Below are 26,370 nucleotides of genomic sequence, written 5' to 3'. Positions count from 1 at the left end.
GGCACACAATACACCCCATGAGTATGACAGTTAAACGTCACGTCCCATGTTTGTTTGTTTGTTTGTTTTTGTGAAAGAGACAAACTTTATTGAGCCCTCAGCCCTAATTCTTTTTCTCCTGCACAGTCTTGGTTCCCCGGAGACACCCAGTCCGGTGGGCAGCAGTGAGACCCACTTTCTGGCCAGCAGAGGCATCTCTGAGGATGGTAGAGGCTTTGCCGATATGGTGGTGGTTGCCACCTCCAAAGGGACGCTCAGCAGGGTTCATGGCCACACCCCGCACACATGGCCAGCAATTCCTCTTTGCCTTATACTTGTGGTAGGCACGGCTGGCCTTCAGAATGGGTTTGTCAACGCGGCCACCTCTAGCCACCACACCGACCACAACTCTGTTGGTGGAGGAGATGACCTTCTTGGAGCCCAAGGGCAGCTTCACTCTGGTCTTCTTTGTCTCAGGGTTGTGGGAGATGACAGTCACATAGTTTCCAGAGGCTATGGGCAGCTTGCCCCAGTCACCACGCTTCTCCTCCAGACAACACATGTGGGTGCCCCCAGGTACGGTACCCACCGGGAGCACACTACCGATGCTGAGCTGGGCCTGCTTGCCACAGTCCACGAACTGGCTGGTGTGGATGCCCTCGGTGGTGATGAACATCTCTGTCCGCTTCTTAAAACTGTATGGATCCCGGAAGACCACCTTGGCAAGGGGCACGCTGCAGCCCGGGTCGTGGATGGTGTCCTTCACGATACCCTTGATGTAGCTGTGTTGCTTGGCAAAGTCCACGGTGTGCAGAGACGCGGCGTCTTTCGGTGCTTCACGTGCACGCGGAACGTGGAGCTGGCGCCCTTCCTCTGCCCACAGATCCCGTGGCCCATGGCAGCAGTCTGCTGAGGAGTGCGGCCGAAAGAGCACGTCCCATGTTAATATAGGAATTCCTGTTACACGTGCTTTTAATTTTTTTAAAATCAGGGCCACTTAATAAAAAAACAACTTTATATTAAAGTACACATCTGTTCTTCTATTGAGGGGGTGTAGTTTCCCGTTTTCAGTTATTTTGAATAGTGCTGCCATGAACATTCTAGAACATGTCTGGTGAATGCATGGATGCATTTCTGCTGGGTACAGGCCTAGGAGTGGAATTGCTGGTCATAAGATAGGCATATGTTCATTGCTAGAAGATGCTGTCAAATCGTTTCCCAAAGTGGTATATGTGAGAGTGCCCGTGGCTCTGTGTCCTCACCAACACGTGGGTTTGTCACTCCTTTGCATTTTATTTATTTATTTATTTATTTATTTAAACTAATTTACAGTTTCATTCATTTTTAAATTTTTTTTAAAGTTAATTAATTTTATTTTTGGTGCTTTGGGTCTTCATTGCATGCAGGCTTTCTCTAGTTGCGGCGAGCAGGGTCTATTCTTCCTTGTGGTGCGCGGGCTTCTCATTGCCGTGGCTTCTCTTGTTGCAGAGCACAGGCTGTAGGTGCGTGGGCTTCATTAGTTGTGGCATGTGGGCTCAGTAGTTGTGGCTTGCGGGCTCTAGAGCACAGGCTCAGTAGTTGTGGGGCACGGGCTTAGTTGCTCTGCGGCATATGGGATCTTCCCGGACCAGGGCTCGAACCCGTGTCCCCTACATTAGCAGGCAGACTCTTAACCACCAGGGAAGTCCCGAAGTCCTTTGCATTTTAGCAGGGTCATTTTTGCCTCAAAACCTGAGAAATAAAGTAGGTCAAGGATATGGACAGAGCCTCGGTCCCTCCCCATCTACCTTCTGCTGAGGAGCACAAAATGGATTCAGCAGTGGCTTTGGAATAAGTAGGGCTGATTGTGAGCCCTTGTTTCCAGTCGGTAATGTGGGTCTGGTGTGCACCCCTCCCGGGCCAGTGAGGCTCCAGGCGTCTCCCAGCACCAGCAAAGCTGGCTGCTCTCAGAGAGTGCTTCCTATGCTGGGCGTCCCTGTTTATATCATGTAGTCCCCCTAACAGCGTGGGGGTGGGAGGAGGTTATCTCCCTCAATCAGCTGAAGCCACTGAGGCTCAGGGCTTGCTAGGGTCTCAGCTGGGATGGCCCAGGGACCATGGGAACCCAGGTGTGCGTGACTCCTAACTGCTGTGCTGGACCCATACTTAGAGTCCTTTGAGGGAGAAGTGGGCATTGGAAAAGGTCAGGGGCTTCTCTCTAGCAGTCTCCCCTGGGTGATGCTCCCCCCGATACACTGTCCACCTAACACCTGCACAGATTCCAGGCTGTGACTCGAAGGAGGGTGATCCCTGGTCCTTTAACCTCTGTGGGTTTGGCGCTGGCATCTTCCAGCGGATCCCCGGGAGTTGTTTGTCTTGATTTGCTTTAATTCAACTGGTTTATCTAGCTGGAGTGTCTTTGGTAGCAGCTACACTGTATAAATCTAGCAGCGGTATAATAACCGGATATACTGACAGTCCTAAAATACATCCCAGCCAGTTTTGTAGCTGAGAGAGGGGAGAAGTGCCTTCCCCATAGTGTGTGGGACTGTTTCCAGTGAGGGGACGCAGTTCTCCTTATATCAGGGGAGTTGATCGTCCTGGAGGATGAGGCCTGGCCCCTCTGAACCCTCCCTGGGACTCCATGCCACAGGACCGCGTCCCCGTGCATTTCTCTGCTCCACCAGGGCCTTCCCGAGTGACCCTTGTGGCCCCTTCTCTCCCTCTGCCCACTTCACCCCCTTGCTTCCAGTTATACAGACTTTCGGGGGGTTTTCACTGACCAGCCCCTTAGCAGCCCAGCACCCGCAGCGCCTGGGCCCTCCACGCTGCGGCAGCCTCTGGCTCTCACCCACATCCCTTTTCTCTCTTCAGCTCTTGTGCTGGCTCTTTAAAGGCTAGGCCCCTCCGCCCAGGCCCGGCCCCCAGTGGCCAGCTGATCACACTCAGGCCAAAGGAAGCCGCCCATGCCCTCCTGTGGGGCCCCCGGAGCCCAGCATCCAGACCCTCCTGGCCGTGAGTGTATGTGGGCAACTTCCCCCAGTAAAATCCGCCTGCTTTTGGAGTTTCCCTGGGGATGTCAGACTTGGGGACACGGCCCTTTCCCGGGCCAGGCCCTGCTGGCCAACGTGAATAATGCCAGGCTTCCACCGCTTTGTGTAGTTTTTGCAGCCACAGCCTGCACTCTGTGGCCTCCTTGATATGCAAGGCTGGCTTTGAAGTCACAGGGGAGCTCAGAGGAAGTTCCCAGGGTGAGAGCAGCGCTGCAGAGGGGCCGCTTGATGGGGGTCCCGGGGCCCAGGGGGGCGTTTGCCTCCATGGCATCTCCCCAGTGCCGTGGGTTCCCAAACAGCACCTTCTGTTCTGGGAACCCCAGAGGGGGTGACTCACCACTTCTCTTCCTAGGCTTTCTGTGGTGACAGGTGTCCTCAGGTTTTTGGAAAGTTTCCCACCTGTTTGGGGACACAGAGCACTTGGGGAGTATTAGCTCTGCTTTTTAAAACCATACCGACCACCGTAGTAGCAGTCACTGATGATCAGGCTACCTTCACAACCAGCCCTTTTCAAAGCTGGAACAAAGGCTCAGAGAGATTTGGGAAGTGGCCACAGTGGAGAAAGTGGCTGGGCCAGGGTTCCCTCCCTTCCTGCCCACTGTCCCCCGCCCTGCCCCGGTCCACCTGACTCCAAGCCCCAGTTTTCCCTGCAATAGCACGCTGCTTCTCATTAAAGATGCACTTGTTCATTCATCCACTCACCCAACAAATATTTATCGAGTGCTTCTTTTATACTAAAAACACCGCTGTAGGCGTTGGGACAAGGGGCAGTGAGTGGGGCAGATGGAAGTCCCTGCTCTCGGGAAGCTGACCGTCCAGTATGGGGAGAGCAGCGTAAACAGCACCCGGAAAGGCTAGTGTCAGGTGGAGAGAGACTGAGCCGCCAGGGAGATGGGGAGCCCGTGATGTGTGAGCTGGGCTCTGAAGCTGTCGTCTGGGCCAGGAACGTCCCAGATTGGAGAACAGGAGGTCCAGGCCTCCTGGAGCCGCTGGGCACGGTGCTGGCCAGGTGGAGACCTCTTACTGTGCTAGGACTTGTGGGTGGGCGTGGTCATGGGACATCTGTAACCGGCCTGGGTCCCCCCATCAGGCCCTTTATTGGAGTCCATTCTTGGGCAGTTGGGCTCCCCGAGGGGAGCCATTCAGAGGCAGGGCTGGGCACAGCGGGGGCTGCAGGGACCGGCCCCCAGGCTGGTCAGCACAAAGGGGAGCCCCAGAGGCATCTGCATGTGAAAGGCGGGTGGGCATTTACTGCATCCTGTCTCGGCCACTAAAGCACATCTGCTGGGCCCGGCCCGGCCCAGCCTTTTTGCGGCCGGCGGAAGGAAGCAGGCTCGGCCTCGGCCCAGGGCAGCCTCATAAAGCAATTCCCACCCAGGACTAACGGACCCGCGACCCATCCCTCCAGTGTGCGCCAGGAGCCCCGGGACCCTGTGAAAACCCAGGCCCCTCCCAGAAGGTCTTAGAGCCAGAGGAACAGGGCCCGGGAACTTGTCTAGGACCTAGGACCTAGACCCTCCTTGATGCTCGGCCACCCTGGCTCTGTCGGGCCCCAGGGACACAGCCGCCCAGGAGTAGCGGTAATAATAGTAGCTACCAGGACTGTGAGAGAGCTGGGAGCCTCCCTGCGCTGCCTCGTCCCATCCCCCGTGTGGCCCAGCACCTGCCAGAGGGGGCTCTTAAGGCTATCAGAGGGGGCGGGCCGTTTGTTTGAGTTCGTTTAGGCCAACAACAGCTTTCCTGACTCACCCTGGACCTTGGACAAGGTGTGTTTGTTGAGAATGCCCTGTCGCTCGTGCTGCCGTTTCCTCTCTGCGGGTGAACTAGGCTGACTTCAGAGTTGGGGGCCAGGTGAGAGAACGATTCTCTCTTCCCAGGCCGAGTACTGGTTTCGTAACATCCACAGTTTAGGCTTCCCAAGGCAGACGTGGCTTCCTTCTTGTAAACCATCCCCCTAGCGCAGGAAGGTACTAAGTAAAAAGTCCAAATCGTCACCAGCCCCATCCTCGTCATCCCCCCAGGGGGACCCTGTAGCTCCTTCCACGCCTTTTCCTCTGTGTTTCCCCCAAAGCGCAGGGGATTTTAAGAAGCCGCCCCTTCCCTGGCTGGCTCTCGTCCAGTTCCATGGTCCCCCCGTCACACCCCCCACAACCCCCCACTCCTTGGGCAGCACTGATGCTCAAGAAACATGTTCTGTTGGTTCACAGGTCACTGGAGGCTGGAGTTCCCCGCAGATCCCGAGCCAGTGGTCTCAAACTTATGTCGCCTCAGAGCATTTATCTCCTAAATGAAATCTGAGATAGAATCCCTCCAGTTTTAAAAACAGATAAAAGAGCAGTGTTTGAATGGTGTGTATTTTCTCTGTTCAAATCTGTAATACCGATTATGAGGTCAGTCCGTGAAAATGATGAAAGTGTCTTTTTTATTTTTTTTTGGCCACACCCCACAGCAGGTGGGATCTCCACCAGGGATCAAACCCACGCCCCCTGCAGTGGAAGGCGGAGTCTTAACCACTGCGGCTGCTTCCCACTAGCTATCTATTTTACATTTGGCAGTGTATATATGTCTATGCCACTCTCTCACTTTGTCCCAGCTTACCCTTCGCCCTCCCCGTATAGCACAGGGTGATCAGCTCGGTGCTTTGTGACCACATAGAGGGGTGGGACAGGGAGGGTGGGAGGGAGGGAGACGGAAGAGGAAAGAGATATGGGGATATATGTATATGTATAGCTGATTGACTTTGTTATAAAGCAGAAACTAACACACCATTGTAAAGCAATTATACTCCAAAAAAGATGTTAAAAAAAAAACAAACAGTACTAAAGTCTGGGGCAGTGGACAGCTCAACAGTACATATGTGAATAATTTTATATTTGTGGCTGGAAACAACCTGCGTGTCTGTCAGGAGGCGACAAGGGAATAAATTATGGTTTATCCAGACTGCGGAATATTCCCCAGCAGTTAAAAAGAGTGAGGTAGCTCTGTTTGGTGTTGACATTAGTTTATATGAGGTGAATGTTGCATATAGTCAGTGAAAAAGTTACAGAGTAATGTGCGTGAAATACCATTTTTGTTCTTGGACTTAAAGGAGACACAACCACCCTCAGGTAGAGCAGTAACAGAACTGTGACCCTGACTTGCGTGGAGGGAAACCGAGGGACATTGTTGTGAAGCTACCCACGGCTCCACTGTCACGACAAGGGCTGTTTCTGGGTTTCTGATCTCAGCCTCGCTGGGCAGGAGCCACCCTATGGAAATCAAGGGCAGCCAGGCTGGGGGTTCTGGAGCAGAGTTAACGGTTTATCCCAAAGATGCCGCCTCTGGTAGGAAGGCCCTGGCTGATTAGGAAGTGAGCATGGCACGGGTCACTCATGGGGCCCACAGGTGGAGTCCTGATCCCCCAGCCCCCCAAGGATATACAGAGAAGCCGTATTGGCAAAGCCCTGCCCGGGCCCTGCCTGTGGCGCTATGCAGGGTGACTTCCCACCACCCTGGGGCTGGCAGGATGCAGCCCTGTTTATAGAGGAGGAATAGGGCTTGCTCAAAGCCACCTCAGGAGGAAGGAGAGTGGGGGCCAGACCCTTAGCAGGGCAGGTGCTTCCCCTAAAGGAAGGTAGGTGTCAGCTCTTGTGGGCGAGGACCTGGGTTTCGAGTCCCAGCTCTGCCCTGTGGTTGTCATGTGGTCTCGGGCAAGTTCCTTAGCCTTTTTGTGCCTCAGTTTCCTCTCGGGGAGCTGTTGTAACTACTGTTGGGGCTCCCTCTGTCCTGGGCGCTCTGGGATGTCCGTCAGGATGAGCCAGCGCCGGTTTACCCCAGGTTCCATTTGCTGGGTTGAACTTTGCCCTCTTTCTTAATGGTGGCCCCGGGCGAAGCTCTCTGGGCTCCGTCCAGCAGGCCTCCCTCACCAGCTGGCTCCTCCGGCTGTCCCAGTTCCCTGGGCATCTGTCTTCTTGTCCGACTACCTGCCTCGAGGGCCCAGATGTCCCGAGCACCCGGCCCCGGGCCTGCTAGAGGTGTGGTTGTCATTGTCACCACCATCGTCTTCACTGTCATTCATTGAGTATTTGCAACATGCCAGGTGCTTCAGGACAGTCCTGTCAAGTAGCTACTGCTAGTGCCCCATTTTACAGATGTGGAAACTGAGGTTGGAGAAGGTTAGGTGACAAGCCTTGGTCACACAGGGACGAGGTGGCAGAGGTGCTGAGGGTGTGTCTGCTTCCCGAGCCAGGCTCCCACCTTACCCGAGAATGCCTGGCTCTGTCCCCTGCAGCGCCCAGCACTTGACCAGCCTGTGACCACGTCAGGGGAGGGCTAGCTGGTGGCTAACCTTCCAAGGCTGGGGAGTGGACCAAAGAACCCATGGCTCCCAGAAATGTGCCCTTAGGTTCCTCGTATCCCTCTGGGCCTCAGTCTCCCCCTCTGCGAAAGGAGCCACTAGGTTGGATAATCTCCAAGGTCTCCTCTGGTTTCTAGATTCCCATGCACTTCATTCTAAATTGAATTTATTAGTAACTAGTAAAGTGATGTTGTGGGCTCAGCGTGTCCCTTTGATCTGAGCTCAGAGGCCCAGGCAGGTCAGAGAGAACATACTGGGTGGCGGGTGAGGTAGCCACGGGTGTGGAAGGTGTGCCACGTGTTTCGTAAGGGCCCTGGCTTCAGGCCTGCCCGACGTCTGTTTGACCTCGTTGCTGTCCCCCTGAGGTCGCTGGCTGGCTAGCCCGGCCTGAGAGGCTCAGCCAGGGCCACCTCCATGCGTCACCACTGCTCTTGTTCTCTTCTCTCCGTCCAGACTTTGGACTGTTTCTTGCCTGGTCTCTGACGACACAGTCTGCCCAGCAGAGTGTCCGATGGAGAGTGGGAGGGACCTCCAGGGACCTAGCAGCTGGCTGTCAGCCTGGCCAAAATGTCTACTCTGGTGGGTCGGTGGAAAGAAGGGGGAGATGCAGCAGGCCCAGCCAGAGCTACTGGCAGAGGCCTTACCGGTGTCCTTCAGCATTCGTGGCCCCGTGCTGATGCCGGCACATGGTAGGGCTCATGGTGCGTCCTCTGTGCCCCACCCCGGAGAGCCAGAAGGCTAGGCGCTACTGTTAGCCCATTTCATGGTTGGGACTCAAGACTCCCAAGAGTCCGGCCCATGGATGCCTGGCCAAGGGCATGTGCAAGGTGCAGGTGCCGGACCCCATTGTCATGGGGGAAAAGCCCTGCTGTTGCTGCTCCAGCCAGAAGGCATCTCCCTGCCCCCAAGCTGAGGCCCTACATCAGGGCACATGGGGAGCTGGACCTGGTCCCTCTCAGAATCAACGTGGGTGCCCCTTGGTGTGTGTGTGACTGTATTTTTCTTTCTTTCTTTCCTCCTTCCCTCCCTCCCTCCATCCCTTCCTTTATGACTGTATTTTTCTACTGCAGAACTGCCCCTGCTCTGTTCGTGGGCTCCTGTTTGACCTTCTATTTTTTAAAAATTGGGTTCTTAGAACAAATATGCACTTTGCGAGTTTCAATTTTCCAAACGTGTGTTTTCAATCTCTGTGGCTTTCTAAAAGGAAAGCAGCCGCAGACCTCAAAGTCAGACAGTGGCCGGCGCTGCCGTGGCGCTCTGCTAGGTAACGGGATCTTGGTGCTGGTGGGTGGGGAAGCTGCCGTGGCGCTCTGCTAGGTAACGGGATCTTGACGCTGGTGGATGGGGAAGCTGAGGCTGATGTTCTCTGAAGGTCTCGGCTGGGCACTGCCGCCCGAGTTTCGGTTCATAATGACCCCCCGAGGTGTTGTGGGTGTTCTTTCCTTCTCTGAGAAACTGAAGCATATCTGCAGCTGTGGCCATTTCAGTAGTAACAGGGGCCTCTTCCCCATCAGGTAGCGTCTTGAGTTGTAGCCCCAGGGGCAGAGCGGGCCTGGGTCAGGGAGGCAGGAATGAGGGGAGACACCCCTCTCCTCCCCTGCACCTCCCTTCCCTCCTGGTATGAGTTTCTTCTGTCTCAGGAGAGGATTCCAGGCTACTTGACATAGAGGTGGCTCTGGTAGGAGACCAGAATTTCAGCCCAGGGTGGGCCTGTGGACCTCGTCTGAAGATGAGCCCAGGGATGAGCAAAATCAAAAAAAACAAACCCTGCTTCCTCTGCGATGGGGGAGAAGTCACCCATCCCCTCTGGGTGCTAACCTCATTTGTCACTTCACGTTTGACCTGCCAGCCTGCAGCCTCACCTTCCCAACCAGGAACCACCCAGCCTGAGGGTTCCTCCCCGTCGCCGTCCTGTTGGGTTCCCTCCCCCGGGGCGGGGGTGAGATTGGGAGTCGCCATCAGCCTGGCCTCCCAGACCCTCCACACGTGCCCCCTCTGTAGGACCCAGCCCGTGCCCCTCGGAGCCCCACGTGGGCGCAGGTGGTGAGAGCGGGGGAGGGGAGGTTGTGGCAGCCACCACGCGCCTCGCTGCTTGGTCACAGGGTGGTTGGGGCGAGGTGGGTGAGTGCCCTGCCTGCTCTGGGCAGTTGGGGCAGGTAGAGCGGGGAGGGAACTAGGTTGGGGGAGCCTGCCTGCTGGCCACTGGCCGACGTGCTCGGCTTACGTTCGGTGAGCACTTACTGTGGGCCAGGCCCGAGCAAGCGCACTGCAGGTCTCATTGGAGCCTCACAATGTGAGGCTGTTTTCATCCCCATTTTCCAGATGAGGAAACTGAGCCACAGAGAGAAGAAACAGCTTGTGGAGGTCCCACAGCCATTAAGTGGCAGAGCCGGGACCAGCCCACGGTCATCAGACTCTGAAGCACTTCCTGGTCGCCTCTCGGCCACCTGGCCTCCCGCTCAGTATTAGAGCATCTTTCTTAGGCATTTGTTCCTCCGCCTGCAGAAGGCGTGACTCACTCCTCACCCTTGTGCCTAGGTCCATCCTCCGGCCCCACTGTGCTTTCTCTTCTGGAACCCTTTAACAACCTTGCCCCAGGAAGGATTAGAGACGGGCGCTGGAGCAGTGCTGTCCACAGGCGGGATTGGCAGTGAGCGTGGGGTTTCTTCCTGAAGTTCTCTGGAAAGCAGAATGACTTGGTTGCATTACCAGGTGGGCCCATCAAATCCAGAGTTTGGATCAGTTAAGTGCTTCTCATAGAAAAGCACTGCTGTGCTTCAAGGGCTGTGAAAGCCAAGTGGAAAGAGGACGGGCTCTGCCCGGGCAGGGGCTGGGGTCTGGGGGGCTTCCTGGAAGAGGGGACATATGAACCAGGCTTTGACGGATGGGTAGGATTTGGCCATAGAGGAGGGTGAAGGCAAAGACTCAGGGTGATGAGAGGGCCTTCTGGGTCAGATGAAGGTGACAGATGGCTGGGGTGGGGTGGGGTGGGGACCGAGCTAGGAGGGGCCTTATCCAGGGCAGCCTCCTCGCCTCCTGCCCAGCCCCTCTTTGGCGAGCCCAGAGGGCATCAGGCTGTGGAGCAATGCCAAGGTCAGTCAGGATGTCCAATAATCGTCCTAGCACTCTACCTGCTACCGAGCGATAATGAGAAGGTTTCCATTATTTTCGGGTGAGCGCCCCTGGCAGATGCCGACAGCCAGCAGATGTGTGAGGTCCGAGGTGATTTGCAAGGGACCAGTTCCTGTGATGCTCGGTAATTGCATCAGGCGACGTCGTCACTCAGAGCTTGTCCTGGCCTCCGGGATGAGGTAAAGGTCAGTTCAAAGAGCCGTTGCGGCCCCGGGAAGTGGGGGCAAGTACCCGCCCTCTCAGGGGGTCTGGGGAGGGTGCAGTGGACTGAGGCCGTGGTCTCAGAGGGGCCATCTAGCCAGAGCCCGGCTCTGGGCTGCCAGGACCCTGCGGTAGGCCCCCTGTGCCCAGGGTTCTTGGGTGTCAGGGGATGGGGTGACATGTCATGTTCTGGAGCTGGGCCCAGTCCGATGTTGAAATCCTCTGGATTCACTCCCCTTGGGAAGCCCTTTGCAGACTGTGCTGTGGCCCTGAAGCCACGCCTGGCTCCGGCTTTCCTGACATTGGATTCGCGTGTTCCAGGCCTCCCGAGTCTGAATCTGACCTCTGGCAGCAGACCCCTCCGAGAGATGCGGAGGCTTTGGTTCTTTGGCTGTCTTAGTCTGCCGTAACAGAATACCACGGCCTGCAGGCTTAAGTAACAGAATACCACGGCCTGGGGGCTTCAGCACGGAGGTTTGCTTCCCACAGCTCTGAAGCCTAGGCATCCAAGACCGAGGGGCCGGCAGGGTGGGTCTCTGGCGAGAGTCCTCTTACTGGCTTGTTCGGTGGCCACCTTCTGCCGTGTCCTGACACGGCCTCTACTCTGTGCTCGCAGGGAGATCTCTGGTGTCTCTTGCTGTAAGCACACTAATCCTGTCGTATCAGGGCCCCACCCTTCTGTCCTCACTTGACAACCTTCATTACCTCCTGAGGGAGTCGACATACGATTTTGTGGGAGGGACACAGTTCAGCTCATAGCCCTGGCCATTCAGGGCCTCCCCTTCAGTGCTGACCCACCTTCTCACACTCTGTCCCCTGTGCACGCACATGTGTGCCCCATGCACACCCTTCCCCACCCTGGGAAGGTTTCAGTGTCCTGCCCAGCAGGGCCGAGCTGGGCCTGCCCCGGCAGGTGCCTCCCTTACTGGGGAAGCACCAGCACCTCCACCCCCTGGACCAGAGCCTGGGCCGCCACCTTGTGGCCAGCTGCGGGCCCGTGGGCTCCGCTGGTTATAAGCCGAGAGACCTTCTCGGGTCTCTGCCCCCCCCCCCCCCCCCCCCCCCCCCCGGAGCCTCTGTTCTGTCGTCTCTGGAACGGGGACCGTGGCTCTTGCCTCCTCAGCTTGTTTTCTCAACATGTGCTTAGGGCCCCCTGTGCTCCAGGCACCGGGCCCTGGGGGGTGCATGTAGGGGACACAGGGTGTATGTAGGGGGCTCTGCCCTTAGGGGGTGAGGATGAAATCAGATCATGGATACTGAGCCCCAAGGCAAGGTCCAGTGTAATGTTGTATTCATGCTTTACTATTTTAATAATAATAATGAATACTTCTGTTTTTTTTTGTTTTTTTTTTTTGCGGTACGCGGGCCTCTCACTGCTGTGGCCTCTCCCGTTGCGGAGCACAGGCTCCGGACGCGCAGGCTCAGCGGCCATGGCTCACGGGCCTAGCTGCTCCGCGGCATGTGGGATCTTCCCTGACCAGGGCACGAACCTGTGTCCCCTGCATCGGCAGGCGGACGCTCAACCACTGCGCCACCAGGGAAGCCCCTACTTCTGTTATTTTTAGTAACTAAGAAAAATGAAGAGAGAGGACCTGGGACTTGTGCCAGAAAGTCAAAAGGGGGTGCGGTCAGGGGCACGAATGGACAGACCCACAGGGAGGGGCCTTCCCCAAGCATTTCCCGCCACTTTCCAGGGACTGATTCAATCCTAAAACTAGTACTTTGATTTTAAAACGTGTTTTGGATGAACTTACGTTGTATTTCAAAGGAGAACAGTGGCTGAAGTGTCCTGAAGTGAGTTCTGTTATTTACTCGTTTTTTTATGGGCATCGAAGTTGTGTTTGGAATAGCAGATGTGAGGCACTGTCATCTCACTGTCACACCGATTGCTCACTGTTCTGAGAAGGTCACATCATAATCCATTAGGAATAATTAGTCCCCCGGCACCCCCTGCCTTCTTCTCTCAGCTGCTCCATTAACTTGGGTGCGATCGCACATCCCGGGTGCCAATCAATGAAGATCTGCCCGTAATGTACAAGGTGGTGCTATTAGTTACAATGTATTAACTGCCTAATTTAAAAATACAAAAGCTGTCTTTATGAAGGGCAATTAACCACTAAATGTAATTGATAATTCATAACCCCCTGATTAGGAAAGACAAATACTAAGAAAGAATTGATTACGACATTGTCAGCCTCTCTGTCTGCGTTCGCCTTGTTGTCAGGAGATCTGCCAATTTTTTTCCAAATCGCACCTGTCCACTCCAGTGCTCAGAGGGTCTGAAAGCTCACCGTAGCGTGGGAATGCGTGTCTTCGCCACTGAATCCTGTCTGTTTCCGTCAGGGCACCCTTGGGGGAAGCAGTAGGCGTGGTCCTAAGGAAGGGTCCCCCTCACCAGCTGTCATCTGGACTTTCCATCACTCAGTCATTCAGCAAACGCTTATCGGGGGCCTGCCGTGTGCCAAGCCCTGTGTGAAGCACTGGGGGTGCTGAGGAGCGCCCAGCAGGCCCCATTCCTGACCGCATGGAGCACATGGGTCCAGGAGAGAGACGGTGAACAGATACAGAAATGAGACGATTGGAGATACTGGTTAGTGTTAGAAAGAAAAACCTGGATAGAGACAGGGTAGGGGCAGCGTCCCACAGGATGGTTGGAGAAGGGGACATACAGACCCTCCACCTTTTCCCTAGGATTTCTCGGGCCTCTTGACTTGTAGCCTGGTGTCTTCCGTGGCCCCCCACCGTGCTCTCTGCAGATGCCAAATATGAAGGCTCCCTCGCTGTGGCCCGGGGTTCATCCAGGGAGGGCTGTCCGCTCTGGGCCAGGCCAGAGGTGTGGCCAGCCCACCTCTTCTCACTGCCCCCGGCCCGCTGGCCCCCTTGCTCGGCCCCCACGCCAGCCTCCTCTCCTGCCCGGCCACACCTGCAGCGCTGACGCTTACCAGGTCCCCCCTTCCTTCTGCCGGCCGCTCTGCCTTTGCCTCTTTGCTTCCCTTCGGGTCTCAGCTCCGGAGCTCTCTCCTCCCTAGGGAGGCCTCCCCGACTTTCCCACCCTCCCTGGCCACCCTGTCTCTTCACCTGTTTGGTCCTTCCCAGCACCTCTCTGTTCTCAATCCCCGATTCCCCCTTCCTTTGTGTGGTCTCCGCCCCACCTGCCGACTGAGGGCTCTGGGGGTCAGAGAGCCTGCCTGCGGACACCGTGGCGTTTCTGTGCACCCACCCCAGCCAGGCATTTAGTAGGTGCTCAACAGCTGCCTGTAGAAGGGTTGAATGTTATTTCACTGGGGTCTCTTCAGGCATCAGCTTTGTGGCTTTGCATTCGGTGAGCCTGCCCAGGTGCAACTGGGATGCGGAGCCTCCTGTGAGCTCAGACGGGAAGGATGTCGGTGCCGCTGACACTCTGCACGCATCCCAGGCTCACCTCACGTTAACTCGCCCGTGTGCCTGGTGACTCTGTCTGGCAAACCTTTCTTCGGTGACAGTGATGAGGAGACACACCTCAGCTTGGCCCCTTGACCTTTGTATTTGGGAAAGTGTGGGTACAGAGTCAGCTCAGTTGCTAAGTGGAAATGCTCGTTGTGACGGGAGGTCCAGAGGGGTGGCCAGGACGCTCGGAGGTGACCCCCGCGAGGCTGAGCGGCATGGTGTGGTGGAGGAGGTGTCGAGTGCGGGAGAGCTGGCATGTGCGTGGGCAGTGTGTCCCAGGGGAGGGTGGGGACGTGTCCCAGGCAGAAGGGGAGGTGCGGGCAGAGGCCAGGCAGGAACCTTGGGGAGCCTCAGCTGTGTCAAGCGCAGTGAGGGTGAGAATGGTCTGCTCCAGCTCCAAAACCCCCGGGATCAGTCGAGGCCCAGCTCAGGGGCCCGTGGCGACCTGGCCTGCGCCCTCGGAGAAGCGCCTGTCCAGCCCCCTCCGCAGCAGGCCACACTGCCTGCTGACAGCCCCTCCACCTGTCTCCCCACTTCCAGACTGAAGCGGTCCCAGCTGAAGGTGAGGTTCTGCACCAACGAGTCGCAGAAGTCCCGGGGAGACCTGGTGGGGATGCTTCGGCGTCTGGGCTTCGACATCTCAGAGGGCGAGGTGACCGCCCCGGCCCCTGCCACCTGCCTGATCCTGAAGGAGCGAGGCCTGCGGCCACACCTGCTCATCCACGACGGTAGGCCTGCCGGGCCCTGGGACCTGGCTGGGGTGAAGGCGCCTCCTTTCCAGGTGGGGCTGGGGAGGGGCCCCTTCTCACCTGAGCCAGACCACGGGGCAGGACACAGAGGTAGCACGTGGCTCCTGTTGACACCTGTGGGCTCCCTGCTGGGGACCCGGCCCCATCCATCCCGGCCTCATACCGGAGGGTGTTTGGGGGCAGGTTCCAGGTGGCTCCTCAGAGGAAAACCCTGAATTTGCTTTCTGTGATCTAGGATGAAGCAAGGTGGCAAGGAATTGTCAAGGGGGCAAGATTTTAGCCTCTGGGGGGTGTGTGTGTGTGTGTGTGTGTGTGTGTGTGTGTGTGTGTGTGTGTGTGAGAGAGAGAGAGAGAGACACACAGAGACAGAGAGAGACAGAGACGGGGGGATGAAAAGCTAGACTGAGGTCCATAGGTTTCTGAACTATATTTGTGAAAACCAGCCCTGCTGTCTGGCAAACGGCACAGGTTTCCTTCCTGATATTAGTCTGAATGAAGGAAAAGAGCCCCTTGGACCCTCAGCGGGGAGTTTTGCTGGAACAGAGAGGAAGGAGCAGTATTACCTGGTGCCTTCTGAATATTTAAAAAGAAGAGGGACTTCCTTGGCAGTCCAGTGGTTAAGACTCTGCGCTCCCGATGCATGGAGCGCGGGTTCAATCCCTGGTCGGGGAACTACGATCCCACATGCTGCGCGGTGCGGCCAAAAAGATAAAAAGAAGAGACATAGCAACGCTTCAGAATTCAGGACACTTTTCTTTAGTTGCACTGAGCCTTCTTCCCTCCTTTGCACTTGGTGTTTTGATTTATAAACCTCTGGCAGAGACAAGGATGATCTTCCGCCTCCGGACAGGGGTGGGCCTCCAAGAGATGGAGGGAGCTCCCTGGAGGTCCGGGTGTCCAGTCCACGACTCTGGCGCCAGTCGAGGGCGACATGCCCAGCCTTTAGAAATCGTGTTTCTCCAAATGCTTCCTCTGTGATCTAGGATCCCTGCCAGTGTCTTTAGAACAGGTCCTTAAAGAAACAGAAAAACTTAAGAAAGAAAATCCTCCCCTCCCCAGGGTGAAGGGAGCGGTGGGGTGGAACTACCAGAGGTGAGAGGGAAACTCAGAGTTTGCCTTGAAGGCATCGTTCATCAGTGAGTCCAACAGGCAGATGTTAGAGCTTGAGAGGCTGAAGGGGAAGCCAGGTGCCCTTCCTCACCTGTAATCCTGCGTCTGTGTTTTCCATAGGTGTACCTGACTTTTCAGACTTTGAATCTTTTTCAAGTTTTATTGTCGATAAATCTTCCCCCCAACATTTTATTACGAGAATTTTCAAATGTACAGCAAAGCTGGAAGAATTTTACTTGGAATATTTGTATGCCCTTAACCTTGATGTTACCAGTGACATTTTGCTATATTTTCTTCATTATATATCTACCCATCCCTCCATCCATCTATCCATCTTTATCTTTTTGATGCATCTCAAAGTAACTTGCAGGCATTGGTACACTTCCCCTAAACACTTCACATCATTAACTAGAGTTCAATCTGTTTAGTTTTTTCTTTTCATGTAAAATTTACATGCAATGAAATACAAAAATCTCAAGTGTACTTTTGCTGAGTTTTGAAAAATGCACACATCTGTGTAACTCAAACCCCTATCAAGACCTAGAACATTCCTGGGACTTCCCTGGTGGTCCAGTGGGTAAGACTCCACGCTCCCAATGCAGGGGACCCGGGTTCGACCCCTGGTTGGGGAACTAGATCCCGCGTGCATGCTGCGACTAAGAGTCCGCATGCCGCAACTGAGACCCAATGCAGCCCCCCCCAAAATGTATATATTATATATATATGTATATATATTAAAAAAAAGACCTAGAACATTACCATCACCCCAAAAGTTCCCTAATGCCCTTCCCTATTAGTCCCTATCCCCAACCCCTATAGAGGCACCCACTGTTTGGACTTGTTTCCATTATAAATCAGATTACTGTGTCTAGAATTTCATATAGATAGAATCACACAGCACCTAGTTTTTGGGGTTCCCAAGACCACCCTCAGGCTTGATGATTTGCTAGAAGGACTCACAGGACTCAGAAAAGCTGTCCTACTCACAACTATGGTTTATTACAGTGAAAGAATACAGATTAAACTCAGGAAGGGAAGAGATGCGTGGGCAGAGACCAGGAGAATCCAGGCGCGAACTTCCAGGTGCGTCGTGCTGGGACGCCCTTCATTCTCCCAGCAGCGCGATGCGTGACAGTACGCCTGAGGTGTGGTCACCCAGAGAAGCTCACTGCAGCCTCGTGCCCAGGGTTTTTATTAAGGGTCAGTCAGGTAGGCATGCAGCGCCCCTGTGACTGACCTTGGCTACTCTGTCTCCAGGCCCCCAGGTGTCAAACGGATGCAGCATAGCCCAGGGCCCCAGACACACAAAAGCGCTCTTTCCAGGCAGAATATTCCAAGGGCCCAGAGGTGATCTCCCGGGAGGTGGTGGTGGGCCTGATCTGAAGACAGCCTTTCTTTGGATGTGCAGGGTTTGAGCAGCCCAGGCCTGCTGAGTTAACCGTTCCTAGTGTGCACGGCTTCTTTCCCCCAACATACTGTTTGGTTGCACGTGTCAGTAGGTCTTTTCCTCTTGATCGCGGAGTGGCATTCTATTGAGTGAACATCCCATGGTTTGTTTATCTGTTCCCCTGTTGACAGATACCTGAGTTTTGGGTTTTTTAAAAATTAATTAATTTTTGGCTGTGTTGGGTCTTTGTTGCTGCGCATGGGCTTTCTCTAGTTGCGGCGAGCAGGGACTACTCTTCGTTGCGGTGCGCAGGCTTCTCCTTGCCGTGGCTTCTCTTGTTGCAGAACACGGGTTCTAGGCGCATGGGCTTCAGTAGTTGTGGAACGCAGGCTCAGTAGTTGTGGCTTGAGGGCTCTAGAGTGCAGGCTCGGTAGTTGTGGAGCACGGGCTTAGTTGCTCCGCGACATGTGGGATCTTCCCCGACCAGGGATCGAACCCGTGTCCCCTGCATTAGCAGACTGATTCTTAACCACTGCGCCACCAGGGAAGTCTCCTGCCTATGGTTTTGAACTAAGGGAACTTCTGGGGTAATGCTGGTGTTGGAGTGGGGGTGCCAGGGGTGGGCCCATCATCTTTCAGGATCCTAACACACACTCTGTGTGGAGCCAGAATTCCTTCATCTGTAAAATGGGAATAGCACCCGTTCCTTGCCCACCTCTCATGGCAGCTTGACGATCAGAAAGAGCATCTGAGAAAGGGCCAGGCAGACAAGGCAGACACAGGTGTTCCTGGAAGGAGATGAGAGGTGGGCCATGTCAGCCGGGGCTTTATCCTTCTCTCTCTCTCTCTCTCTCTCTCTCTCTCTCTCTCTCTCTCTCTGTCTCACCAGGAGTCCGCTCGGAATTTGATCAGATCGACACGTCCAACCCAAACTGTGTCGTAATTGCAGATGCAGGAGAAGGCTTTTCTTATCAAAACATGAATAAAGCTTTCCAGGTGCTCATGGAGCTGGAGAATCCTGTGCTCTTCTCACTGGGAAAAGGGTAAGTCAGCTGCAGAGAGAGTCGTTCATGGCCACTTTGGGTCATGCTCTGTGCGTCTCTGACTTAACAGAATCAGCAGAGAAGATGGGAAAAGTGGGTGTGGGGTGGACGCAGGGTGACTCCTTCTTCCTTCCCTCCCCTTTTCTTGCTTTTTTTCCCCTTCATTTCTTCATTCCTATCTTTTGATAATTTTTGAGGAAATTCCCTGTCTTTAGGAGCTAGTTGGTCAAGCTTCCCTGCGGGCCCGAGGCTGGAAGAGGCCAGGGGCAGGGGAGGATCACTGCAGAGGAGACCCCTGGAGATCTCGGGGGCCTGTGTTGACTGTCCTGAGTTTAGGTGCATTTTCACAGGATACAGCACAAGACTTGGATGGATTGGGCCAAGGGGGCACCTAAGTAGTAGAAAATAGGCTCGAGGGCCTGTGGGATGCTCTTGTCCGGGCCCCATATCTCTGGCCGCACAGCACAGTCTGTGTAAAGTTGTGATTTTGTGACCAACATTTTTGTCCGAGTCTTCAGCCTGAGCCTCACTGTCTCTTTTAAAAAGCCATGTTGGTTATTTTTCTTACCATCTTTTACCACCAAGACAGCACATATTCACTGAAGAAAAATTAGAGAATACAGATGAGCAAAAAGAAGAAAACAAAAAGAGTTTCCAGTCCCACCGCATGAGAAAACAACTGTCAACGTATTGATATACGTCCTTCCAAGTGGTTTCCTGTGCAGAGAGATCATTACACATGCGTGTATTTACATCAGTGTCAAACTTGACCTACTTCTGTCACCCATTTTTAGTTGTTCACCAAACATTTTGTGAACCACTTTCCATACAATAAGTAGATGTCTCTGTGGTGAGGTTATTCCTATCAATTGTTTTTACAGTTTTTTTTTTTTTTTTTTTTTTTTTTTTTGCGGTACGCGGGCCTCTCACTGCTGTGGCCTCTCCCATTGCGGAGCACAGGCTCCGGACGCGCAGGCTCAGTGGCCATGGCTCACGGGCCCAGCTGCTCCACGGCACGTGGGATCCTCCCGGACTGGGGCACGAACCGGGGCACGATCCCATGTCCCCCGCATCAGCAGGCGGACTCTCAACCACTGCGCCACCAGGGAAGCCCCTACAGTTATTTTTAAAAAAATAACTCTCCTATAGTTATTGTAACCAACGCCTGCTAATGGACATTTGTGTTGTTTCTAGTTTTCTACCAAAGTAAGGCTGTGATCGGTATCTTTGTGCATTTCAGATGATATGTATTTTTGAGCTTCTTAATGTATGTTGCCAAGCTGCTTTCCAGAAAGCTGTGCAGATTTATTCTGTCCTCAGTGGAAGCAACACTAGGATTTTAGAACCACGAGGATGCTGTGGAGCTCTATCCCAGCTTCTCGTGCGGGGCAGGAATTCTGTGGCCGTCTCTGGGGGAGCCTTTCTCAGCTTAGGTGCTTCTGGTGATTGGGAACTTCCTTCCTCTGCCTGCTGAGCAGGGCAGCTATTCCAGGTGACACCAGGGGGCTTTTTATCTGGCCGCCAGCCATTGCTAAGCACTTTATGTAGTTCCATGTTTAATTCTGACCACAACGCTGAGCTGTAGGCAGTGTCATTGCCATTTTACAGATGGGCCTATTGAGGCATAGGGAGGTGAAGTAAGCCATGGTCCCCCCATCTGTAAGTGCCAGGATGGCCAGGAGTGCCCCCCAGAGCCTGTGCTCTGTCGCCTCTAGGCTACATTCAAGAGCAGACATTTGGTCCACACAGGATCTTACATTTTTTTGAGGATGTTTTAAAAATTGGGAGATTTTACGTAAAATAACCAGATGTCTGGATCCTTTTGAGAAATCAGAAGATCTGGCAGTCCTGGCCCCCCATTCCCGAGAGCACCACAGCTTGGCTGGAGCCACTGGTCCGTGAGTTCCGGTGCACCACGGACCTGACCATGTCCTCCTGCCCCTTCTCCAAGTTTCAGAGTTGGTTGCCGTTCATCTTGTACCAACTGTTGTTTTTCTCATAGTAGAGAAATATCTTTTCATGGCTATGTCTCTTTCAAAATAGGCAAATGAAAGATTTAAAGAAAGAGAAGAGAGGATATACTTCTTTTCGGAGCTACAAATATTCTAGTGCGTTTATGATGAAAATAAAATGTGTCCTGTATTAGTCAGTGCTCTCCAGAGAAACAAAAGCAACAGGATGTGGAGACGTATATACAGACAGTCCCTGACTTAGCGATGATTCAGATTATGATTTTTCGACTTTGTGATGGTGTGAAAGCTACGCACGTTCAGTAAAAATCAGACTTCGAATTTTGAATTTTGATCTTTTCCCGTATGCAATATGATGCTCTCTTACGATGCTGGGCAGTAGCAGCAAGTGGCAGGTCCCAGGCAGCCACTCGACCACGAGGGTAAACAACGGATACACTTTACGACCATTCTGTACCCAGATCGCCATTCTGTTTTTCTTTTTCAGTACAGTATTCAATAAAATACATGAGATATTCAATGCTTTATTATAAAATAGACTTTGTATTAGATGCTGCTGCCCAGCTGTAGGCTAAGGTAGGCTGGGCTAAGCTATAGTATTTGGTAGGTTGGGCTTATTAAATGCATTTTTATTTTATTTTATTTTATTTATTTTTTGTGTGTGTGGTATGCAGGCCTCTCACTGTTGTGGCCTCTCCCGTTGCGGAGCATAGGCTACGGACGCGCAGGCTCAGCGGCCATGGCTTACGGGCCCAGCCGCTCCACGGCATGTGGGATCTTCCCGGACCGGGGCACGAACCCGTGTCCCCTGCATCAGCAGGCAGACTGTCAACCACTGCGCCACCGGGGAAGCCCTAAATGCATTTTTGACTTACAATATTTTCAACTTATGATGGGTTTATCAGGACGTAACCCCACGGTAAGTTGAGGAAGATGTGTATGTAAAGAGAAGTTGATTGTGGAGTCTAGGTATGTCCAGAATCTGCAGCATAGGCCACAGCCTGGAGATGCAGGGGAGAGTTGCAGTCTGAATGCCAGGCTGTCTGCTGGCAGGTTCCTTCTTGCTCAGAGCTCAGACTTCGTTCTGGTTGTGCCTTCAGCTGACTGAACGAAGCCCACCACGCTCTGGAGGGCAATCTGCTTTACTCAGGTCCACTGATTTAAATGTTAATCTCACCCAAGAGACATCTTCACAGAAGCATCCAGAATACTGTTAGACCAAATATCTGGGGAGCTTGGCCCAGCGAAGTTGACATAAAATGAACTGTCACAGTCCCTTCCAAACCTTACCTTCTTCAGTTTGGTTCATTGCAAACCACAGAACCTGGCCTGCTTAATTCTTTTACGCTCCTGGCTTGGTCCTGTAGGCATCCCTGAAGTTACCAGCCCCTCACTAAAGAACAACACAATTAAGAAGATCTGTTTTAGTGACTTCCCTGGTGGTCCAGTGGTTAAGACTCCATGCTCCCAACACAGCAGGCACAGGTTCGGTCTCTGGTCGGGGAGCTAAGATCCTGCATGCCACACGGTGGGGCCAAAAAAAAAAAAAAAGAAACTCTGTTTAACTCATTTATGTTAAAATTTTTTTCTTTAAAATTGTCTCTAATTATTAAAAGTTACTATTCCAGATAAGGGGTAGTAGTCAAAATAGGTATGTTGTTGAAAACGAAAAAAAAAAAGAGATCAGTTTCTTTTAGCTTTGTAATTCTGTAACACATTCAGCAGTAGGCAAGTGTTTGTTTTCCAAATAAGCAATTAGTGGGGTCTCTAGCTGCTGGGGACTCTGGCTTAGGCTATGGGTTGGGTACTCAAAAATCAGAGAAAGGGACCAACAGCTTCTGGGCCTAGGTCATAGCTTCCTGGGACAGCCCAAGGAACCATGAAGAGCTGCTGTCGCATCCACGTGGGGGTCATTGATGGTGAGGGGCTGTCCTCCACTGGAGTGGGGCTGTGCGGAGTCCCCAGGGAGGCAGGGTGGCGGGGGCACTGGGGCAGAGTGTCCTCCTCCTAGAAACGGTGTGATTTACATTTGGCATCTGTTTGGACCGAGAGTGGGAATTGCCTTTGTAATTTCTTCTGTCATGCTGCCCTCAGAAAATTAAGCTGTTTACGCGACAGCCTATGGAAGGTTAATGGCTCTTGTGGGAAAGGTCAAGTGGTCATTTTGAAGGGACTTTGTGCTGAATAATCGGAAGGGCAGAAGAAATAAAGCATAAAATCTATCTGACTGCTTCTCTCCGGCTTTTCCCTGTCCTTCCAGAATCCACAGTTTCTTCTTTGTGGCCAGAACACTCAGGTTCTCACCAGACCTGCTGTTGCTTTTATTATGCCAGTAACAAAAGATAAATATATCAGATCTCTTGTGTTTCGGGAATAACCTGGGCCTTTATGATTAAAAAAAAAAAAGTTAACTTAGGTGCTAGTATTTACTGTATCTCTAAAAATGTTTTCAGCTAACAGATGGCCTTCAAGGTGCCTTTTTGTTTTCCTGGATGAAGAAGAAATAAAGACAAATTCTGGGCACTATAAAAACAAGGCCAGGGCTTCCCCGGTGGCGCAGTGGTTAAGAATCTGCCTGCCAATGCCGGAGACACGGGTTCGAGCCCTGATCCGGGAAGATCCCACATGCCGCGGAGCAACTAAGCCCGTGAGCCACAACTACCGAGCCTGAGCTGAGCTCTGGAGCCCACGCGCCACAGCTACTGAGCCTGCACGCTCAGTATCCCACATCCTCGTGGCACGGCCCCAAGAGCACAGAGCCTCGGACCCCGGCCGAGAGGCCCAGGCTCACTTGGAGACCGAGTCCTGTCGTGATGGGAGATGCCCCCTTGGCGTCAACAATCGGGCTCCAGGCTCTAATCCACCCGACAGGAGTGAGTAGCAGGGGACCAGCTCTTGCCAAGGTCAAGGGTTTGGCTACAGCCCTGCAGCCCAGCCTGCGTCCAGACGGAAGCTTCCAAGGTGGGCAGTGGAGGATGCGGAGTGGGAGAGCGCTAGTCCCACCTGAGCACCAGGTGAACGCTGCGGGCAGCAAGGCTCCTGCAGCCTTGGAGGCCTCAGGTGGGGCAGAGAGGGACAGGCAGAATCCCTGGGAGCTGCAGAGCTGGAGGAAAGGCACAGCCCTGGGGCAACTCCCGAGCTGTGCTACCATTTCCAGTAGTCACACAGCAGGCTTCAGCCCCCACAAACTGGAAAGTCCTGTGTTCATCCTTTCTTCTCCAGCTCATATCTCCTTTTTAAAAAAATTTATTTATTATTCATTTATTTATTATTTTTGGCTGCGTTGGGTCTTCGTTGCTGTGTCCCGGCTTTCTCTAGTTGTGGCGAGTAGGGGCTACTTTTCGTTGCGGTGTGTGAGCTCCTCATTGCGGTGGCTTCTCTCGTTGTGGAGCATGTGTTCTAGGTGTGTGGGCTTCAGAAGTTGTGGCACACGGGCTTAGTTGCTCCGTGGCATGTGGGATCTTCCCGGACCAGGGATGGAACCCATCTCCGCTGCATTGGCAGGCGGATTCTTAACCACTGTGCCACCAGGGAAGTCCCCCCAGCTCATATCCTATTACCCATCTCAGTCTGGGTGAGCAGTTATTTATAACAGTGTTCTCTAATATTTTTGGAGCGGTTTCTGCGTGCCAGGCATCGTGTTAGGAACTTCGCCTGCATTATTTTGCTCAAGCCTCACAGCAACCCATAAGGGTAGGTACTGGAGTTTCTTTTTGCCCGTTTTACAGATTAGAAAACCGAGGCCCAGAGGGCTTAAGCAACCCGAAGTCCCACAGTTAAAAAGAAGTGGAAAGAGGATTTGAAACCCTGAGGTCAGCATGCTTCACTAGCCTTCTCTTTGCTTTTCCACATACATGTTGTTTATTTGTATCATTTTTTTAGATTCCACATATAAGTGGTATCATATGATATTTGTCTTTCTCTGTCTGACTTCCTTCACTTGGTATGATAGTCTCTAGGTCCCTCCATGTTGCTGCAGATGTGGCATTGTTTCTCTTTTTATGGCTGAGTAGTACTCCTTTTGTGTTTGTGTGTGTACATATATATATATGTGTGTGTGTATATATATCACATCTTTTTAATCCATTCATGTCTGTGGACATTTAGGTCACATACGTGTTATTTAATGTCTCCCAAATTCGAAGGTTGAGGGGAGGGAGAAGGGTAACTGATGTGACGGGTCTGAAAACATGGTGACAGTCCTGGGTTTCCATTAACCCTGTCTTCAGAGCAGCACAGAGTCAACTACCTTCTCACTTTATAATCGAATGGCTTTGCTCAGAGAGAACTGGGCTTGGTCACCGTGTGTCCCAAGGGATCTGCGTGTGGCCTTGGGTGGCCAGGCAGTGGCAGCTGGGCCTCAGCACAGCGCTCACAGGAGGGAAGATGTGAAACCGTCTTGGGAGGCCCTGCTGTGAGCCAAGCCGTCTTGGCCCCAGTGAGACGGGGAACAAATAGTTGTCTTCTCCTAAAAGCATCTGGCGCCTGTAAGACCTGGCACCTCTCCTGACCCCCAGCTACTAGGAGATGCGGCAGGGTGCTGTGGAACTAATGGAGTTTTCTTCTCCAGGCGGCAATTAGGGTTAATTATTAGCAATTAGGGGTTCACCACATGCTCTGTGGACCAGCTGTCCTTTCGAGAACACAGGTCGCTTGTGTTTCTCTGTGTTAGCAACTGGATCCAGCTGCCCCTGGGGTCCCCCACTGTGGCGGGGTCCCCACGAGGCTGGCAGCAGGGGGCCATTCTGACTGAGAGTTGCTGACTCACCGTCTCTCCCCCTCTCGTCCAGGCATGGTGGCCACCACTGGGCTGTGTCGAGCTGACCTCCGTCGGTCATTCTCAGCGTGGCGTCTGGACTGACCCCGGCTGGTGACTCAGCTCTCTGGAGCTGGCAGAACCGGGACAGGGCAGTTTCTCTTGGCACTTCCCAGGCCCCTGGGCTCAGCTCCCCTCGTCCCCTTCTGCTCTTTTCTAGACGCTACTACAAGGAGACCTCTGGCCTGATGCTGGACGTTGGTCCCTACATGAAGGCGCTTGAGGTACCTGCCCTGGGTCTGCCCGAGCCCTCTTCACGTCTCAGGGCCCTTGGGGATGTTTCTGGCCTTTCTGGAGAAGAGGGTGTGCTCAGTGTTCTGAGTGCCTTCTATGTTTTCCAGCTCACCCCCCGCCACCCCATTTGAGGCTCCAAGCCCGGCTCTCCCCCTCCTCTGGAGCTTGGCCTCTCGGCTGCCCTGGTCATCACTCTGCCCCCCAGTCTCTCCCTCTCCTCCCCACAGCCCGTACCGCCTGCCGCTGACCCTGCTGGCCCTCCCAGCATGCTCCGTAGCTCTCCTCTCGGATTCTTGGCTTCTGGGTGTGTGTGAACCTGCCTCATTCCTGACCCTCCTCTGCAGCACCCTGAGCTTGATGTGTCCTGATTAGACTCCTTCCCAGTTCCCTCCTCCAGTTTCCAAGTCTGGGCTCAGATGGGGCTCCCGCTCTGACTCACGCCTAGCCAGCTGCCCCAGCCCGGGCTCCTGGCCCAGGTCAGCCCATGTCATGTCCCGTACCCACCGCTACATTGGTCCCTGCCTACTCGCACTCAGGTGGGAGGGACGGACAGGCTGGCGGATGGGGCCCTGGACCTTTTCCCCTGGAGGGCCTATGACAGAGCTGGGGGTGGTCGGGGGAGAAGGGAAGGGAGGAGAAGCAAGAATGCAGATGAGAGCACTGTCGGGGTGGCCTGCTGTGGACCGCCTCCTGCTGAGGTCCAGCACTGGGGCAGGTGGCAGGGTGCCTGGTGGTGGGTGCCCCCAGCATCCCGGGCAGCCCGATGTGGAGTTGTGACACTTGCCTACGAGGTGCGCCTCTCGGCCCATGTGTCTTGCCACTTGGAGGTCCCTGGCCTGCAGGTGCACATTTGGGGCATCTCTCCTTGATTCCCCGGAGGGAGGATTTCACTGCAGAGCGGGTGTTCACCTGTACTTGCTCCCAAACCCATGCCATGTCCTTCTGTCTTTCCCCA

General features: G+C 53.9%; 1 protein-coding gene and 1 pseudogene across 4 annotated transcripts in view; one reads left to right on the top strand and one right to left on the bottom strand.

Annotated features, from left to right (window-relative positions):
* Positions 1 to 26,370, top strand: part of LHPP (phospholysine phosphohistidine inorganic pyrophosphate phosphatase) — a 137,190-nt gene that overhangs the window by 2,402 nt on the left and 108,418 nt on the right. For all 4 annotated transcript variants that reach the window (XM_073793822.1, XM_033842447.2, XM_033842448.2 and 1 more), the window contains exons 2-4: positions 14,647 to 14,834; positions 18,242 to 18,395; positions 25,342 to 25,405. In XM_073793822.1, the coding sequence (XP_073649923.1) occupies positions 14,647 to 14,834; positions 18,242 to 18,395; positions 25,342 to 25,405 (406 nt within the window). The remainder of the gene's footprint in view (positions 1 to 14,646; positions 14,835 to 18,241; positions 18,396 to 25,341; positions 25,406 to 26,370) is intronic.
* Positions 104 to 876, bottom strand: LOC141276778 (large ribosomal subunit protein uL2-like; annotated as a pseudogene).

The sequence above is a fragment of the Tursiops truncatus genome, chromosome 16 (genome assembly GCF_011762595.2).
Source record: "Tursiops truncatus isolate mTurTru1 chromosome 16, mTurTru1.mat.Y, whole genome shotgun sequence".
NCBI classification, from domain to species: domain Eukaryota; kingdom Metazoa; phylum Chordata; class Mammalia; order Artiodactyla; family Delphinidae; genus Tursiops; species Tursiops truncatus.
This window is presented reverse-complemented; position numbering and strand designations above follow the sequence as displayed.